The following is an 18,912-nucleotide window of genomic DNA, read 5'->3' on the forward strand; positions in this document are numbered from 1 at the left end:
AGGTCTCTAGGATGATGTCTGCTGACAGTTCTTGGAGAATTTTATCTTGAATTTCTGAGGTATATATCCACCAGATAATGTCTATACAGAGCTTCATTTTCTCCCCAGTATTTTCTAAACATATCTTTGAATTATGAAGCTTTGAGTGGGTGGCATAGGCAGTTACCTAAATAATACAGTGAGGGCCTTACCACTACTTTTTCACAATTAGTCTCTTCTTAAGAGAGGAGTCTGATTAATAGGCTTAACTAGTGTAATGCATTCCTCTAAACTGTAAGTTCCTTGGGGACTGTGGCCGTGTCTTATCTTAGTATTTCCAATATATGAGCAGAAACTGGTTTCAGTAACATGGACTCTGGAGCTCCTGAATTCATATCCTATTTTTATCACTTACTAATAATATGACCTTGGGTATGTTCCTTAATACATTTGTACCTCAATGTGCTAGTCTGTAAAATTGGACATTCTAGAAGTACCTATCTCTCAGAATTGTTGGGAGGATTGAATGTGTTATACATATGCAATGTTTAGAACAGTGTCTGACATGTAGTAAGCATTGTAATAATATTATAATAATTATTATTAATCAAAGTGAATTTAGCTTCATTTCTTGAAAGGTTACACATTTACCACACAACAGGGTCAGCTTTTCCTCTTGTTTATATACAACTATGGACAGGTAGCAGAGAGCTAGGCAGTGGAGGGATAATGCTTAGATTGATGAGACTGGTTAAGTCTAAGGAATTAGGAGTACTAGATAAGAAATCTAGAGATACTGGAACAGCCTGGATACCTATTTGGGACACCAAATGCAGATTCATCTGTGTCACAATTTTTCCTGGGTCTGGGCCCAATATTACGAACTAACTAATAAGAGGCCATCTCTACTAGGTAGAGAGATATACTTACCTACTTTACAGTTCAGGGATACTACGTGAATGACCCTTTATAAATATAAGTCAGTGAATTGAATTACTCATCTGGTAAGCAAGAGTCAAGGAATTTGATTTAAAAAATCTGTATCGTTTTCCTCGGAAGAAAAGTTGAAATACTTTTTGGTTAGTTATAAAAAGTAATAAGCTGTTAAGCAAGTCAAAAATAGTAATAGACTTGTGCTGCAGAAGGGAAAATTGATGACAAATATAAGGAACATATTTTTAAAGTGAAAGGGGCTTACTTATCATTAATAGGAAACTGGAATTCCCATTGAAGGAAAATTGTTCCAATATGGCTTCCTGAAGAAAGATTATTGTCCTACTAACCCAACAAACCTAAGCACTATTGTCAGTTTAGGCTTGCAGAGAAGGTGATGTCACACTTCTAGTTAGAGAAGAAGTCCTTTCATGATCCTGTACATAGAAAACCCCAAAGACTCCACAAAAAAACCCACTAGAAACAATAAACAAATACAGTAAAGTTGCAGGACATAAAATCAATAGACAAAGTCTACTGCTTTCCTATATGCCAACAATAAAACTTCAGAAGATAAATTGGAAAAGAAAAACAACAAAACAATTCTTTTTATAATTGCAACAGCAATAATAATAATAATAATAAATGAATAAAATAAAATACCTAGGAATAAACTTAAGAAAGGATGCGAAGGACCTATACATACTGAAAGCTACAAAGCACTATTGAAAGAAATTGAAAAAGACACAATGAAATGGAAAAATGTTCCATGTTCATGGATTGGAAGAATCAACATAGTTAAAATTGCCATAATACCTGAAGCAATTTATAAATTTAATGCAATCCCCATTTAAATCCCAATGTCATTTTTTTAAAGAAATAGAACAACAATCACCAGATTTGTATGAAATCATAAGAGACCCCGAATGCCAAGGCAATCCTGAGAAAAAAGAATGGAGCCAGAGGTATCACATTATCTGACTTCAAAGTATGCTACAGAGTCATGATAATCAAAATAGGATTGTATTGGCAGAAAAACAGACATACAGGCCAATGGAACAGAATCAAGAGCCCAGAAATAAAACCATATATATATATATATATATATATATATATATATATATATATATATATACACACACACATACACACACACACACACACACATACACACATGGGTAAAATATCTTTTTTTTTTTATAACTATTTTCCCCATTAAGTGAGAGGCTGGAAGGCAGAGACAGACTTCATCATGTGCCCTGATCAGGATCCACTCTGCAAGCCCCTTACAGGGCAACACTCTGCCTATCAGAGGCCACTGCTCCATTGCTCAGCAACCAAGCCATTCAAGCACCTGAGGCAAGGCCATGGAGCCATCCTCAGCTTTCAGGGCCAACTTGCTCAAACCATTGCAGCCATGGCTATGGGAGGAAAAGCGAGAGAGGGAAAGAGAGGGAGAGAGAGAGAGACACACAGAGAGAGAGAGAGAAGGGGGAAGGGTGAGAAGCAGATGGTTGCTTCTTCTGTGTGTCTTAACCAGAAATTGAACCCAGGACTTTCACACTCCAGGCCAACACTCTACTGCTGAGCCAACTGGCTAGGACCTAGGGCAAATAATCTTTGACAAAGGAGCTAAAAACCCACAATGAAGAATAGAAAGCCTCTTCAATAATTGGTGCTGAAATAATTGGAAAGTCACATGCAAAAGAATGAAACTTCACTACAGTTTATCCCCATGTACAAAAATTATTTAAAAATGAATCAAAGACTTCAGTATAAGAGGTAAAACAATAAATTACAGAGACAAAAACATGGATACTAAAATTGTGGACCTTGGCCATAGAGAACATTTTATGAATTTGACCCCAAAAGTAAGGGAAGTAAAAGGGAAAAATAAATGAATGAGACTTTATCAAACTAAAAACATAGATACTAAAATTATGGACCTTGGCCATAGAGAACATTTTATGAATTTGACCCCAAAAGCAAGGGAAATAAAGGCAAAAATAAATGAATGAGACTTTATCAAACTAAAAAGCTTCTGCACAGCAAAAGAAACTGACAAATAAACAAAAAGACAGCTAAGCAAATGGGAGATGATATTCACAAACAATAGCTCTGATAAGGGGTTAATATCCAAAATACATAAAGAACTCACAAAGCTCAGCAACAAACAAGCAAACAAATTAAAAAATGGGGAGAGGACCTGAACAGACATTTCTCCCAAGAAGACATACAAATGGCCAACAGGTATATGAAAAGATGTTCATTTTCACTAGCTATTAGAGAAATGCAAATCAAAACTAAAATGCGATACTACCTCACACCTGTTAGATTGGCTGTTATCAACAAGACAGGTAATAACAGTTGTTGGAGAGGCTGTGGAGAAAAAGGAACCCTCATTCACTACTGGTGGGAATGTAAACTGGTACAGCCATTATGAAAGACAGTATGGTGGTACCTCAAAAAATTAAGAATATAATTTCCATATGACCCAACAATCCCTTTACTGGGTATCTACCCCCAAAAACTAAAAAATATTGACACATGCACTTCCATGTTCATTGCAGCATTATTCACAATGGCCAAGACATGGAAACAACCAAAGTGTCTTTCAATAGATGATTGGATAAAGAAGATATGGTACATGTATACAATGGAATACTCTCAGCCATAAGAAATGATGATACATTGCCATTTATGACAACGTGGATGGACCTTAAGAACATTATGCTGTTGTGAAATAAGTAAATCAGAAAAGTCTAAGAACTGTATGATTTCACACATAGGTGGGATATAAAACTGAGACTCATGGACATAGATAAGCATGAAGTGGTTACCAGGGGAAGGCGAGTTGAGAGGAGGGGAGTAAATAGGGACAATATACAGTGACGGAAAGTGATTTGACTTTGGGTGATGGGCACATAACACAATCAACTGTTCAAATGCTACAGATACGTTCACATGAAACCTATGTACTCTTATTGATCAATGCCACCCCATTAAGTTTAATTTCTAAATATAAAAAAGAAAAGGTCCTTTGTTGAGATAGAAATTGCTTATCTAGTGTGGTGAATCTGGCATATTATTTGATATATGAATGGTTCTTTACAGTCCATTTTGAACATTGAATTCTAGGAGAAGATATAGGTAGGGCAGAGACATTGGCATAGAAACTTGTTACAGAAATCTTTCATTACTGAAAATAGCAGTTTTCAAGTCTGATTAAAAATTATATATTTCTAAAGATCCAGCCTATTTAAACATGGTATACATATTGGACAACAGTCTAGATATATCCAAGTGATTCCAGACCCCATGATTAGAACTTTTGGTGAGCACAAGTAGAATGGGACTAGCATTCAGAGAGAAGTCTATATTTAAGGACTTGAATGTAAGTGACAGTTTCCCAACATTCTACCTGGGATCTTTTCTTTAATCCTCTCTGTTCCCACCTCACTCTATATTAGGTACTTTTCTTTTGGGTTCCTATTACATTCTCTGTAGAACTTAACAATAACATTTTAGTATCTATATATTTCCATCTCCTCTACTAGGTTAGAAGCATCTCAAGATGAGAGGCATTTTTTTCCTGTGTTCTCAGCTCTAATGGAATGGAACAGGTAATCAATAAATGTTTACTAAATAAGTGGACAAGTTTCAATGACTTAGGTTGTGATATATTTCTGTAGACTGGGCTGAGGCTGATCTTTGCACTGTCTGTAGATTGTGAGGAGAATGATTATCCAATTTGCAGGTGACTTTAAGTTCTTTAACAGCATTTACCTACATATTAACTATTTAAATGTGAGCTTTCCTCATCCTTTTACATAACTGCCTACAAACCTGGAGCCTGATACAGAGTTGTTGGTGCTCAATAAATATATGCTGAATAAATAGTGTGCTTATTTATTCACTGAAACTGTCCCCTTAGGAGCCTCTATCAGGCAATGCTTTTGTTTGCCAGATATCTGTGAAGAAAGAGACTGATTTATTGAGCAACAACTATGCCCTAGTCACAATGAGGGATGCTTTTACATCACACATTCTCACATTTAATTAACTTAAATAAAATGGAATTTCATTTAATACAATAAAACATGTTATACTTTAGATTATCCTCCCTTGTAGTCCCTCTGAATAGTAAAGGTTTACTGAGAATTCATTAAAAGGGATCATCTATTATTAAAAAAGGTTGATACTTTGCAAACCTCTGGAGCAATGGGAAGAGGTTTGCCTGTAGAAAGAGGTCATCAGAGAGAAACAGCTACACAAATTCTTTTGGTTGTATGATCATAGGGCCTGAGGAGAAAGGTTACTTACCTGGCTATCCCTTGAGCTTTATCAATGGGTTAGACATACAGAAACTACTTGTGTAATAACGTAATCTAACATTTTTTAGTCAAATAAATACTTGTCCTTCACTCTGGTAGCCAGTTTTCTAGTTGGGGAATATAGTTGTTTATGTCATGACTGGGGAGTCAATTGGAGATGCTGGAACTTGCCTCTTGAGGTTTGTTGATGAAAACTCCTTTTGATTCACTCTGAGGGAGTTTTATATTTCACTCATCATTATGTCTCACCTGACAATACAAATCTTGTAACTGCTATGAAGGTTGAATTTAATTAACTGCTTTTCAAAATTCTGCAGTGCTACCTCCATAAAATGACACTTAGGGCATTTGTTAGCGAACTGACATAATGACATAAAAGTCTGCATGATGAAAGAATGAGTCATACCTCTTTCTTGGAGAGAGACACTGGGCTACTAAACCCGTTTGATTGAATGCTTCCAACTTGGCAAATTTAAGGCAGCAGTAAGAGAGCCAGCTACACAAAATGATGTATGTTATGAGGCCATCACAAATTCTTCATTACTGAGTTGTACACAGAATTATCTTACCAATGCCTATTTCTTTGTTTATTTGAATGTCCCAAACATCAGGATAATTAAATAAGTAGAAATAAGAGAGTCTTGTACTATCACAGAGCTCATTTTAATGCATGCAGGCACATGTAGCATAATGCAAAATATTTAGGAAAGAGCTCTTGTTTGGAAAACTGCAATGAATGGGTGATATTGCTCCTAGTATAAATAATGGAATCTGTTCAAAGGGCACTGATTGAAACCTTAAATGATCTCCTACCCTGTAAATACTAAAAGCAAGTGACCTAATTGACTGTCTATCCATTGACTCCTTGTACTTTTCTTTGGCCTTTTTCTTTGGGGCACTGGGGCAAGCCTCTTAAGTAGGCCTAGAAATGGACCATATTCCTCTATTTCACCATGTAGAATAAAGGTTCTTTTTGGTGGCAGAAATACTATCACACTAACTTAGTTTCAAAGTCAATTCACACTAAAAAAAAATTGTCTGGTGAGCCAGAGAATTCTATTTTCCTTTGTAATGTGCACCTTGATGTTAGGAATTCTCTATAAAATATCTCAGTCCCCATCAGTAACATATTTCTGGAAAGTTTGAATTTTTTGAAGCCATTTACAATGTCAGTCCTTAACTTACGATGGTATTGAGTTTAATACATATGGCACAGCACAGAAATGATTATTCATTTGCCCTAAATTTGCCATTTTTTAAGCTTCAAGGAAGAAACTTCAAATTTCAGATTTCTAGATTTTTTTAAGTGAGAAGGGAGATAGAGGGACAGACTCCCACATGTGGCCTGACCAGGATCCACCCGGCAACCCCCACCTGGGACACATGCTCAAATCAACTGAACTATCTTCAGCACACAGGGCCAACACTTGAACCAATTGAGCCACTGGCTGTGAAAGGGGGAGGGGAGAGGGAAGAGAAGCAGATGGTTGCTTCTCATGTGTGCCCTGACTGGGGATCAAACCAGAAGTCTGCCTGCTGGGCTGATGCTCTATCCACTGAGAAAACTGGCCAGGGCAGATATCTAGATTTTGATGAATAAATATCCATTTTCATCTTTCTGCACATTTTGATGCTCTATAGACTCTGATTCTATTCATTTTAGCATGTATTTTCTCAAGAATTGAGGTTTCATTTTTTTTTTTGTTTTTATAAGGTTCCCACCCCAATAATCCATTGTGATCATTACCATTTTCAGAGCTCTCTCGATATCAATTCCTTGGCTCCAGGGCACAGCAGGATTTGCCAGGCAGTCTCCAGCACTGCCTCTTCGGGACACATCCACTCGCTGCCTCCTCAGATAGCGGAAAGCTTCTGCTATCACCAATATTGCATCGTGTGTCAAAGCTGATGTATACTGAAATGGATGTATAGAAAACAAGATACCATGACAAATGATGCCCTCAAAATTTGCCTTGTTCCTTATAATTTTCATTCATCTCTACCTCTTGCTCTACAAAGTCATCCTCTTAATTATTTGAATCAAGACATCTCTCTCTGCAAGCCTGACTTTGATTCACACTAGAATAATGCTTCTTACCTCATGTGTGCACATGGTAAGATTGCTAAAATCTTATGGCTCAAGGGAATCTCTCTCTGGCTCTCAAGACTGTTTCATATTGAGTGAGGAACTATTAAAAAGACAGATCCTTTATAAAGAAAGAAAAACGTGAAGTTAAAGGATGTCATATGTAGAAGAGAGAGGAAACAGTGTATCCTGAAGCAAGACTGGGTTATTGCTGTTTCTAATAGAAAATTCAGATCTGGTGTTTACTTAGGGGAAAATGGAAATAGCTAAGTTAGACAGCTTGAAATTAATTTAGAGAGAAACATTAATCATTTCTGTCTGGACCACATTTCTGGTGAACTAGGACCTCTGGCCAGCAATAAATCAGTTTTTATTTCCCAGGGGGAGCAAAAACCAAAGCTAGTTTTCGATTGTAGAAACTCACAATTGTTACTGAGTTTTAAATCTGATAATGTTGACAATTCACAGGAAATACTTCATTCTGCTACCTCTTTTAGGCAAGAACATTTACTTTCTATTCCTTGTATATATTGGTATGTGTCTACTAGGGTTGAAGCCAGTTACTTAAAACAAAGAATTGGATTATATGTAATTTGACATTTTATTAAATGGATCAATGTTTGATTAAAATAAGCTAGCCCCTGTTTTGTAGAGGGTGACAAATACTGGTAGAATATATAATTTTGTTAATTTAAAAACAATGAAGCAAAATGTTCTAAGGGGAGTTGTCTTTATATACAGTGTCCAAATACAATTGGGAGAGAATACATTGTCATCTTTACAAGCATCAGTTTACTTTTTTGATTTTTTTCATGTTATTTATTATTCTTTCAGGAGCTAATAATCAAGTATGATATAACAAAGGACAAATTTTCTTTCATGTAAAAAGAAACTTTGTGTCTGCCCATCCCTAGTACTACACAAAGCCAACATGATGGTTTTTCCCAGCTGCCTTGCCAAGCCATGTCAAAAGAGCTATTTAATAGTATACTTATTCTACTTCCACTTAGCAATGAGTGAGCATATAAAAAAAGCCCCAAATAAAACATTCATAAAATATACAATAAATTAAACATCAGGATTTTAATCTCTAGAAATTTTATTTCCTAATAAAAAATATTGTATATAATTTTTAAAAGTGGGCTTTTGTCTGATTGAGCGAGAGAAAGGTTCTTTAATGACTAGCACTAAGCAAAGGTAATCTGGGGAGTTGGGTGGGGGGTTGAGATTGAGCAAAAAAGAAAACAAAGAGAGGAAAAAACGTGTGGAGATGAACAACAGTGTGGTGATTGCCAGGAGGGATAAATGAGGATGGAAGGAGACTTGACTTGGGGGAGGGGGTGAACATACAATAGAGTGTACAGATGATGTGTTGTAGAATTGTGCACCTAAAACCTGTATAATTCTGCTAGCCAGTGTTAACCCAATAGATTCAATAAAAAGGAGGAAAATGTAATCTGAAAGTTATAACCATCTATTTTAATATTCCAAATATTCTTAAGTTATTTGAAGGGCTTTAAGTATAAGCCTTAACAGTTTTTTTTTCTGCAGGTTCTGATAACTTTACGTTATACATACCATAAGTTATCAATGAATAATTCAAAGTTAAAATTGTCTTTCTTCTCTTTTATAACAACCTCTAGAACTTCTGAAGAGGCATAAACTATTCTGTAATAGCCTTTTCATACTTTTACCCTTGTCTACACTTTGTGCCTAACACTGTACCTGACACATTGTAGGTGCCCCCTAAAATATTGAATAAATGAAAATTTCTTTTTTACCTATTATTTGTTAGATCTAAGAATGGCAGTTATTATAAAAACCTAAATTTGCATAAGCTCACCTAAATGTAGTGGATGGATTAAGTACATAGATAGAAAACATTTGAATAATCAGGAAAATGCAAACAGTGCAATGTACTGATGGTATGTTATAGAACTGTACAACTGAAACCTATATAATTGTATTAACCAGTGTTTTCCCAATAAATTAAATTCATCCTTTGAGTAGTGAGTTTTTTTCATGTTCACTGACTCCTAGGAGTGAGTTTTTTTTTTCAAAAACTGAAATTAGTTGAAGTTTCAGGTTTATTAACTTAAAATCATGTTTATTTGATAACCAATCCATGGAAACAAGAACATACATTTGCCTTTCTTAATGTTGCCTTACACATTTTTAAAATAAAAATTTTTGTGTGATCGTACTCTGGATGGTCAGAAGGCACAAGGATGTACATGAACATTCAAACTACTCAAAGGGTTAAAAATAAATTTAAAAAACTACAGTGTGATATCACCTAATACCTGTTAGAATGGTTATCATCAAAAACATAAGAAATAACAAGTGTTGACAAAAATGTGGAAAAAAAGAACACTTATGTACCATTGGTGGGAATGTAAATTGGTACAACCACTATGAAAAACAGTATGGAGGTTCCTCAAGAAATTAAAAAAGGAACTACCATATAAACCAAGAATTCAACTTCTCATATTTATCTGAAGGAAATGAAATAATTATTTTGAGAAGATATCTACACCCCCATATTCACTTTAGAAATATAAACAATAGCTAAGACATGGAAACAATCTAAGTGTTTATCAGTGAATTGATAGATAAAGATGTGGTACATGTATACAACAGAATATTATAGAGTCATAAAAAGAAAGAAATCTTGCCATTTGCAACAACATGGATGGAACTTGAGGACCTGTGTTAGATAAAATAAATCAGACAAAGACAAATATTATGTGATCTCACTTATATGTGAAATCTAAGAAAAACCTGAACTCATAAAAACAGAGAACAGATTGGTGGTTGCCAGAGGTGGAGGTGGGATAGATGGGGAAATCAGTGAAAGTGGTCAAAGGGTACAAACGTCCAGTTATAAGACAAGTCCTGAGGATGTAATGCACAGCATGGTGACTATACTGTATTGTATTTTTTAAAGTTTTCATTATAAGAAAAAAATTGTAACTATGGTGGTGATAGATGTTAACAAATTTAAAGTTGGTAATCATTTAATAATATACACTTACATCAAATCATTATGTTGTTCACTTAAAACTAATACATTATATGTCAATTATATCTCAACAACAATAAAATTATCATTTTAAAAAATAGATTTGACTACAAAGGATTCATCATAGTGATTGTGACCATATTTGCTGAAACATAGAAAGACACCTGATCTGACCATGAGACAGAAGGTTTAAAAACGAGACTGTCCTAGAAAAATCTGGCATGTATACCTTAATCACTATAGCACAGAATACCACTTAATTGGTGAGTGGCTTAAATGAATAAAAATTATGTTTAACTCCAACTTTTCTAGAGCACCAACTACATCAAGTAAGGTACGACATGTATTGTGTTCTGAAATGACCCATTGAGGGTCAGTTAGCCTGGGTGATATAGAATGTATTTCTTCCCTGCTCATTATTCCCACGATAATCCCTTATTCTATTCTTGCCAGAGAGGATGTAAGGATGGATATCTTGAGACAATGAGAAAAGAAATACCCCTCTACCTTTCTTAGGGAAGGGTCTTGACTATACTTAAAAAAAAATTTTTTTTCAAGAGAGACAGAGAGGGACAGACAGACAAGAAGATATGAGAAGCATCAATTCTTCATTGCAGCACCTTAGTTGTCCAGTGATTGCTTTCTCATGTGTGTCTTGACCCTTGACTGGGGAGGAGGGGAGAGAGCTGACAGAGTTACCCCTGGCTCAAGCCAGAGACCTTGGGCTCAAGCCAGTGATCTTGGGCTTCAAGCCAGCGACTCCGTGCTCAAGCTGGTGAGCCTGCGCTCAAGCTGGATGAGCCCACACTCAGGCCAGTGACCTCGGGGTTTTAAACATGGGTCCTCTGCATCCCTGGCCGACACTCTATCCACTGCACCACCGCCTGGTCAGGCAGGCCTTGACTGTACTTTGACTCCTTGTATTGATCATAGGAATCCCACAGCCATGGTACATAAATACTTTCACTATATCAGGAAGGAAGAACTTAATGTTAGCTTCATACTTGAATGAATGCACTGAGGGAATAGTTACTTAAAAATACACTTGAAAGGTCCTTTGAGTAACATAAATAACTTTCCCCTAATTTATTTGTTTTAATTCCTGATTTTTAAATAATAGAATTTCTAGCCATAGGGGAACACCTATGAAAAATGTGCACTTTAAGCATAACTTTGTACTTTTATATTCTTATCTTGGTTTCATGAAAATGAGCAACTTAGGCAATCTAATTATTTTTAAATATACTTTTTTTTTACAGGCAGGAAAACATTTCATTCAATATATGTATAGGTAACACACACTCTGTCTTGGAATCTAATTCACTTGGGTGTGTTGAAATTCATGAAACTTATTAACACAAAGCAATCACATAAATAATGTAAAATCTAATTTTCTGTTTCAGACTATCAATCTTCCTTAGCTATTCCCACTGCTCCAACCTTTTGTCTGACTCAGGTTCTTATAATATTGCAAATTGTTATGAGCATATTATAAATTAAATTCATTACAAAATTAAGTTAAACATTCCCCAACATTGGTTTTTAAAAAGACCTTCTCAATATCTTCTTTTATTTGGGAGTTTAGTTTTTCAAATGCAGCAGCATGACCTGTGGTTGTGTCTTAGCATCCTTAAAACACTTTTGAGGGAAAACCACTTAATCACAGGATGGCTATAGCAATATAAAGACCATACTGAGATGCTTTGAAAAGCTGGCCTAAGGGGTATACATGCCAAGGAACATTACCTTCAGTGGTGCATTCTTGGCTTCAGGGAATTCCCTTTCATCCAGCCTAACCCAGCGCTGTATGAATTGCTGCACCATAGGGTTTTCATTGTTGACAATCTGGAATCCTGTAATGTTGGCTCCCCCATGCATGACTCTTTCTAGCAAAATATCAGTAAAACCCTAGAAAGAGATTGAAATAGAATCATGATTATAGGAGATTGTGAGTTTTTGCGTATAGTATCTGTTGATTAGAGTACGAAGGGGGAAATGAAGTTCACTCCCTAGGATCACTCTTTAACAATAAAGAAAACCCTGGACACAATGTTATTTGTCAATTTCCTCTCAATAAAAACAACAGTGACACAAAATAAATGCAAAACCTTGGATATGGACTAATTCTTACTGTGCTGTATCTCTGAAATTGCAAGCATAATGGAGAAAATATGCATTCTCCCATTTTAGTGCCTGTGTCTTTATTGAGTGTAGCTGTGGCAAGGACAAACATAGGTGCCAACCTCAAGAAAATGTTTTGACTTGTTTCATTTACCTGTATGTTAAGTGTTTCTTTGTTGAATACAAATACAATGATTAATGTAACTGGACAATGTTGAAAAAGTTTGACTCTGACTAGAGGAATAAAAACTTTTATGCAGCTTAACATTCTAAACACAGCAGATTGCTTCAGATTCTAATGATGAGTACTTTCAACATTTGTGACTTCAAGAAATGCCAGAGAGAGAAACTGATAGTTTGGTTGTATATGATGGTATAAACCCTTGGGTATGTCTCATATGTACCCATAAACTAGTCTTGACATTTACTTCATAGTATCCACCATTTTCTTCTCTTGCAATGGTCTGGTGTCTTTGTCATCTCAGCCCTTTGATGGAATCTCTTCAGGTTTACACCAAGCCATCTCCATGGGCACCACCAGTTCCACTGGGCATTGCTATCTTCTAATATACCTCTCCCAGAAATTACACTATTTTTGCTGGAGACCTTTCTCTTGCTACTTGCTGCTGATGCATTTGGGTCCTTGGTGGGCTGAAGCCAACATTTATATTCATAATGAAATGGGGAGAATTCTTCCTCCTTTATTTAGATTCTCCTTCCAACTTTTTAGTGTAAAATTTTCAAATATACAGAAAAGTTGAAAGAATATCCATATAGTTACTACTCATATTTTACAGTTGGTATTTTTTAAATTTATCAATTCATTTACTTTTTTTTGGATACATTTCAAAGTAAGTTGCAGACATTAGTTTACTTCACACCAAAAGACTTCTGTATGTAGGCTATTAACTAGAATTCCATGTTTGTTTATATTTTCTTTCTTTTCCTTTCCTTCTTTTTTTCATTCCTTTCTTTTTTTCCTTCTTTCTTCTTTTTTGAGGTAAAATTTACATTAAACAAAATGCACAAATATTTTTTTTTAGTTTTCTTTATTTTAAGTTACAGTTAATATACAACATTTTATTAATTTTAGCTATAAAACATAGTGATTCAACATTTATATAACTTACACTGTGATTCCCATATTAAGTCTAATACCCACTTGGCACCATATATTATAAAATTATTACAATATTACTGACCATATTTCCTATGCTGTTGTTTATATCTCTGTGACTGTTCTGTAACTACCAATCTGTACTTCTCAATCCCTTCCCCTTTTCATCCATCACCTCAACCCCCAACCTCTTCTGGTAACCATCAATTTGTTTTCTGTATATATGAGTTTGTTTTGGTTTTGTTTGTTTATTTTGTTTTTTAAATTACACATGTAGATAAAAATCATATGGTACTTGTTTTTCTCTGTCTGACTTATTTCACTTAGCATAAATCCTTCTAGATCCATCCATGTTGTTGCAAATGGCAAGATTCCATTCTTTGTTATGGTGGAGTAATATTCCATTGCATATATATACCACATCTTTTTATCCATTTGTCTACTGATGAACACAGGTTGCTTCCATATGTTGGCTCTTGTAAATAATGCTGCACTGAACATAAGGATGTACATGACTGTTTGAATGAGTGTCTTTGCTTTTTTTGTTTTTGTTTTTGGATATATACCCAGAAGAGGAATTGCTAGGTCATATGGTAATTTTATTTATTTTTTGAGGAAACCCTATACTGTTTTCCACAGTGGTTGCACCAATTTCCAATGTCATCAACAGTGCTTGAGGATTCCCTTTTCCCCACATTCTCACCAACACTTGTTGTTTTTTTATTGATAATAGCCATTCTGACAAGTGTGAGGTGATATCTTATTGTGGGAAATGTGAATCAAAACCACAATCTTTAAGTATATACCCTGATAAATTTTCACAAACTGAACACATGAATGTAACTACTGCACAGAAGTTTCCCTCTTATGTGCTTCTCTAGTCATCACCCCTCCCCCTGCTTCTTTTAATTTTGAATTTATTTAACATAAACAACAAGGTAGTCTTTGAAAACATTTTAGTGGAACAACTCTTTCAGTTATTACAGCCCCCTTCTTCTTTCTGTAAGTGGGATATGAGTTAATGGAGACTGGACAGAGCCAAGTAGTTTGTATCACTGAGGTTCATTCCTCCATTCAGATAATCAAAAAGTATTTTTAATATTAACATTAACTTTTTAGGGTGAGTTTTCTTCCAAAGGCTTCCTTCACAAAAAACCCAAAAAACAACCCCCCCCCCCAAAAAAAAAACTAAGACTCGGTATTTTCTCCCATTTTATTCCCCTGGCACTGTAATCAGTAGAGAGGCTTGCTTGTGTATAAACATAGCAGAGGATCTTAAGCCTAACTATAACCCAACTTCCCACTTCTACCCTCTCAGCATATATACAAACAATGAGCCAAAGACAAAACTTAAAAAATGGCTTTAATTCATTTACTGTGCCAAAGCACATTTTTCAATTAATAAGTATTATATAAGAACACTGACCAACTTCCCACCTGCCTGCTGGTGTGGTTAAAGAGAAGTCTCTTCGGTGCACTCCCATGTCTTAACAGTCTTGGCTGGAAAAGTGAAACTCCTTCCTTGAAAGAAAGGGGCTGAGAATGCTTCTGCCACCATCATTGTGATCTCCAAGGTCAATGACCACAATATGTACTAGGAAACAATATCTCTTGTGCCCCTCACACTTTGATAAGCATCATATTCCTGTTTATATAATACTAAGTGTTTGTTAAAATGGCAATGGAGAATTAACAAAAGGGAGGGAGAGAGAAAATATCACAGAAATATCATGTCTGCCTTTAAGGCATAAGAACCAGCACTTCTGTATGGTTACTTAACATACCACTCCTTTCCAGAAATATTTTCCGACTGAAATTGGCCTTACCAATCACCCAGGAGGCTTCACTCTGCTACACAGGTACCACATATTCCCACTTGGGTGTCTTCCTCTCCAACAAACATTGTAATTTGGAAATAGCTTCATGGGCATGCTCTTTACTCATCTCTCTACCGCACATCAGCCATAGTACTGAGGACTTAGAAGTTTTTCAGTAGACCCATGTTTTATGATGAACATGCCTGGAAATGAGTTCTGGTACACTTCAGCTTGGAATCAGCCTGGCTGTTTTAGAGGGATGAAAAATGTCCAGAGCAGCACAAATCAAGCCAGGGAAAGATCATCTCACACTGTTCTTTTGGCAGGCAAGACCTACACAACACTAGTTCCCACTGACTGCCCTGAAAGATTATCGGTCCATATGGGCAGAAAGCACTAACATAGCCTCATTAACAAAATTAAGAGAGTAGAAGTATGGTAGAAAAATAAAAGGGGTAACAGGCATTTAGGAAGAGAAAAGGAGAGATATTTTTGCTAAAAGGCAAGAGTTGGTTGGCTTCTGGTCCTACTTTTCTTCCTGGACCATTTGTGAACTTTTTACTTGTTCATAATATAATCAGATTTTATGGCTTGAATGTTGCCCTTGTGCCCAGCATTTAGATGCAGCAACTCACAGGTCTCAAGGTTGAGATAATCAAGGCTGGATTCTCCCCAAACATTCTGAAAAAACACTAATGCAACAAAGTTGTCCAAAAAATACTAAAGAATTAGAATGGGAAGAGAGAAAAAGGTGAACAGTAGAGAGGGGAATATAAGAATAGCTGTCCTGGTTAACATGAGGTTCTTTGACTTGATCATACTTCTATTTCTTATACTTTGAAAAAGAATTTTCTTTTTGCATCAGATATTTCTAAATTCCATAGTTCAAGTGGCTATGGACAGTACCTAAGATTGTAAAAATTAGAATTGCTAGATTTCTCTTTTTGAATTGGCAACACACAAAACTTAAGTTTGAATGTAAGTGCCAAGTATTTCTAAACCCTAACTAAAAGACTAACGTAAAAGAAATTACCACCAAACACATAAAATAGGTAAATAAAACAAACAGGTGAAGAACAACAGTAGAAAGAAGGAAGTTAGGAGAGAGTTGTTGGTTATGGAGCACAAATTACCTGGCTCTTAGTCGCCCTTCCACCTCTGTTTTAATATTTTAAAATGTTTTGTTTTCTTTCACATATTGCTATATTCTGTTGTAGTTGTGGACAAACATAGTTCATGGTATTTTGAAAATTGAAGCCTATCTATCCCTTAGAACCTCAGTAGAAACACTAATTCAGAAGAGCTGACCACCAGACCTTCAATTGATGGGTGATGATATGAGCAATTGGGAAAAGGGACAAATGGTAGGCAGGGTTGTATTAGGGTAGGTGTTCTGGCTCTCCTTCTCCTTTTATCCTTTTATTTTAAATCATAATTCTTGTTTGTAGCCTCTTGCTAGATCTTATTTTTTTTTTGAAATTTTCATCCATAGCCCTTGAGTTTGGAAAATTGAGTACAAATTTCCTAAAATCTGTTACAACATGAACCAAAGACATCTGACCACCATAGATCCAGTAAGTAACAGGTGAAGGTGGAAAGGAAATGAATGACAGGATGGGAAATACTAGAAGCTGGTGGTCCCTGGTCTACTTTTTTCTTTTATCCTTGTGTTAATCTTTACTTGAAGTTTGCCACCCAAAGTCTGTACTTTTGGGAATTTTGATCTCCTGCCCTCCCTAAGCCTTATAAAAAAATTAATATAACAGGGTTAGCCATCTAGCACCTGACCTCTAATGGGAAAAGGTGAAATAATGTGGAAATGAATGTTATATGAACACCTCTGGTTATATGGTTAGAGTTTCCTAGCTCCTGGCCAGTTTTTCCTCCTCACATTGTGATTTACAAATGGGAATTGGCATTCTGTCTGTTTTGTGTGTGCGTGTGTGTGTGTTAGAACTGAAGTATGTGGCCTCCCTTTGTAAAGTTGCCCACAAAAATCTTTTCAGCCAACATCATTATTAGGTGGAAATGGAAAAGGAAAAGGAAAAGGGTTGGGGTAAGATGTAGAGACCTAGTTTGTGATAGAGCTTCTGACTAATGGGAGAGGTTTCTTGCTTCTTAGCACTCCATTTTCTTCTTTCCCATGATAACCAGGGCTTGGGGATGGCCACTTACAATTTTCTGTGTGGGAAACTTAGAGTTCATTGTTGCCTAAAACTTCAGTAAAAATCTATCAATAATTAATCACAGTTAGACTTTCAACACCTAAACCCAAAAGAGATAGGGTTGCAGGGATAGGGAGTGCTAGAGGAAGTCATGCATCCTACCTGTCTGCCTGAGGGCTGTCAAATTATTCCCCACAGTCAGCTACCTCATACTATATCCTTAAACCTGCTTCTTTCTTACTGTTCAGTCTTTATCATGTGACCTTTTCTAGATAGTTCTACGTCCATTCTTCCTGGAGAGAAATACCTATAGGTGGAACACATTTACCTTACCAGATGGGTTCTGACCACTCTCATGAGGTCTCCTCCTGTCAGACATACTCTAACTACTTCCACTTAGGCTTCTTTCTGGCCCAAGGGCCAAGCTACTTCCTTATACTCCATCCTCTCATGCTCCTGTGAGTTGAAATAGTGTGGTGATCACACAGCAATACATGTAAATACAGATGGATTTTTAAACTTGTTATCAGAAAATCTCCATCTTTAGAAAAGTATAAGTTTGATTGCTGGTTTAAATGCATAATAAGTGAATTTACAAGTTTTTACTGTTTAACTCATGCCTTGGCTCAGAAATAAATGAACAATTGATTTAAAATTCTTTAAGTCTTTTTAGTTTGTTCTGACTTTTATTTCAGGGTTTAAATACCTGACCCAAGCATTTCTTCCAATGACAACTGCTCAAAAAAAGACATAAAACCCACATCCTTTTATTCAAGACATACATTTTAACAGGCTGACTACAAAAGGAACTATCTGAACTATGAATTGTATTTCCTCACTGAACTCTACCTGCTGTTAAAATTACATTTATTTCTTATTTATTTATTTTATGTGAAAGTAGGGAAGATCGAGAAGCAGACTTTCACAATCACTCTGACCGAGATCCACCTGACAACCCCATCTGAAGCCAATGCTCTTCCCATCTGGGGCCATGCTTGCAACCGAGCTATTTTTAGCATTTGAGGCAGAGGCTTGATGGAGCCATTCTCAGTATCAGGGGCCGATGTGCTCAAATCAATCAAGCCATGGCTGCAGGTGAAGAAAAGAGAGAGAGAAGAGGGAGGTGGTTGTGTGTGTGTGTGTGGGAGAAGCAGATGGTTGCCTCTCTTGTATGCCCTGATCAGGAATCGAACTTGAGGCTTCCACATACCGGGTCAACACTCTACCACTGAGCAACCACCCAGGGAAAAATATTATATATTTTAAAATTATATATATATATATATATATATATATATATATATATATATATTTACCAAAGTTGAAATATGTTCCATT

The 18,912-nt window shown here is 35.9% G+C and overlaps 1 protein-coding gene across 5 annotated transcripts in view; it reads right to left on the minus strand.

The window, feature by feature from the left end:
* GRIA3 (glutamate ionotropic receptor AMPA type subunit 3) overlaps positions 1-18,912 on the minus strand; it is a 443,444-nt gene that overhangs the window by 135,227 nt on the left and 289,305 nt on the right. For all 5 annotated transcript variants that reach the window (XM_066249169.1, XM_066249168.1, XM_066249166.1 and 2 more), the window contains 2 exons: positions 12,101-12,262; positions 6,994-7,161 (listed from right to left, as the gene is read on the minus strand). In XM_066249169.1, the coding sequence (XP_066105266.1) occupies positions 6,994-7,161; positions 12,101-12,262 (330 nt within the window). The remainder of the gene's footprint in view (positions 1-6,993; positions 7,162-12,100; positions 12,263-18,912) is intronic.

The sequence above is a fragment of the Saccopteryx bilineata genome, chromosome X, assembly GCF_036850765.1.
Source record: "Saccopteryx bilineata isolate mSacBil1 chromosome X, mSacBil1_pri_phased_curated, whole genome shotgun sequence".
NCBI lineage: Eukaryota > Metazoa > Chordata > Mammalia > Chiroptera > Emballonuridae > Saccopteryx > Saccopteryx bilineata.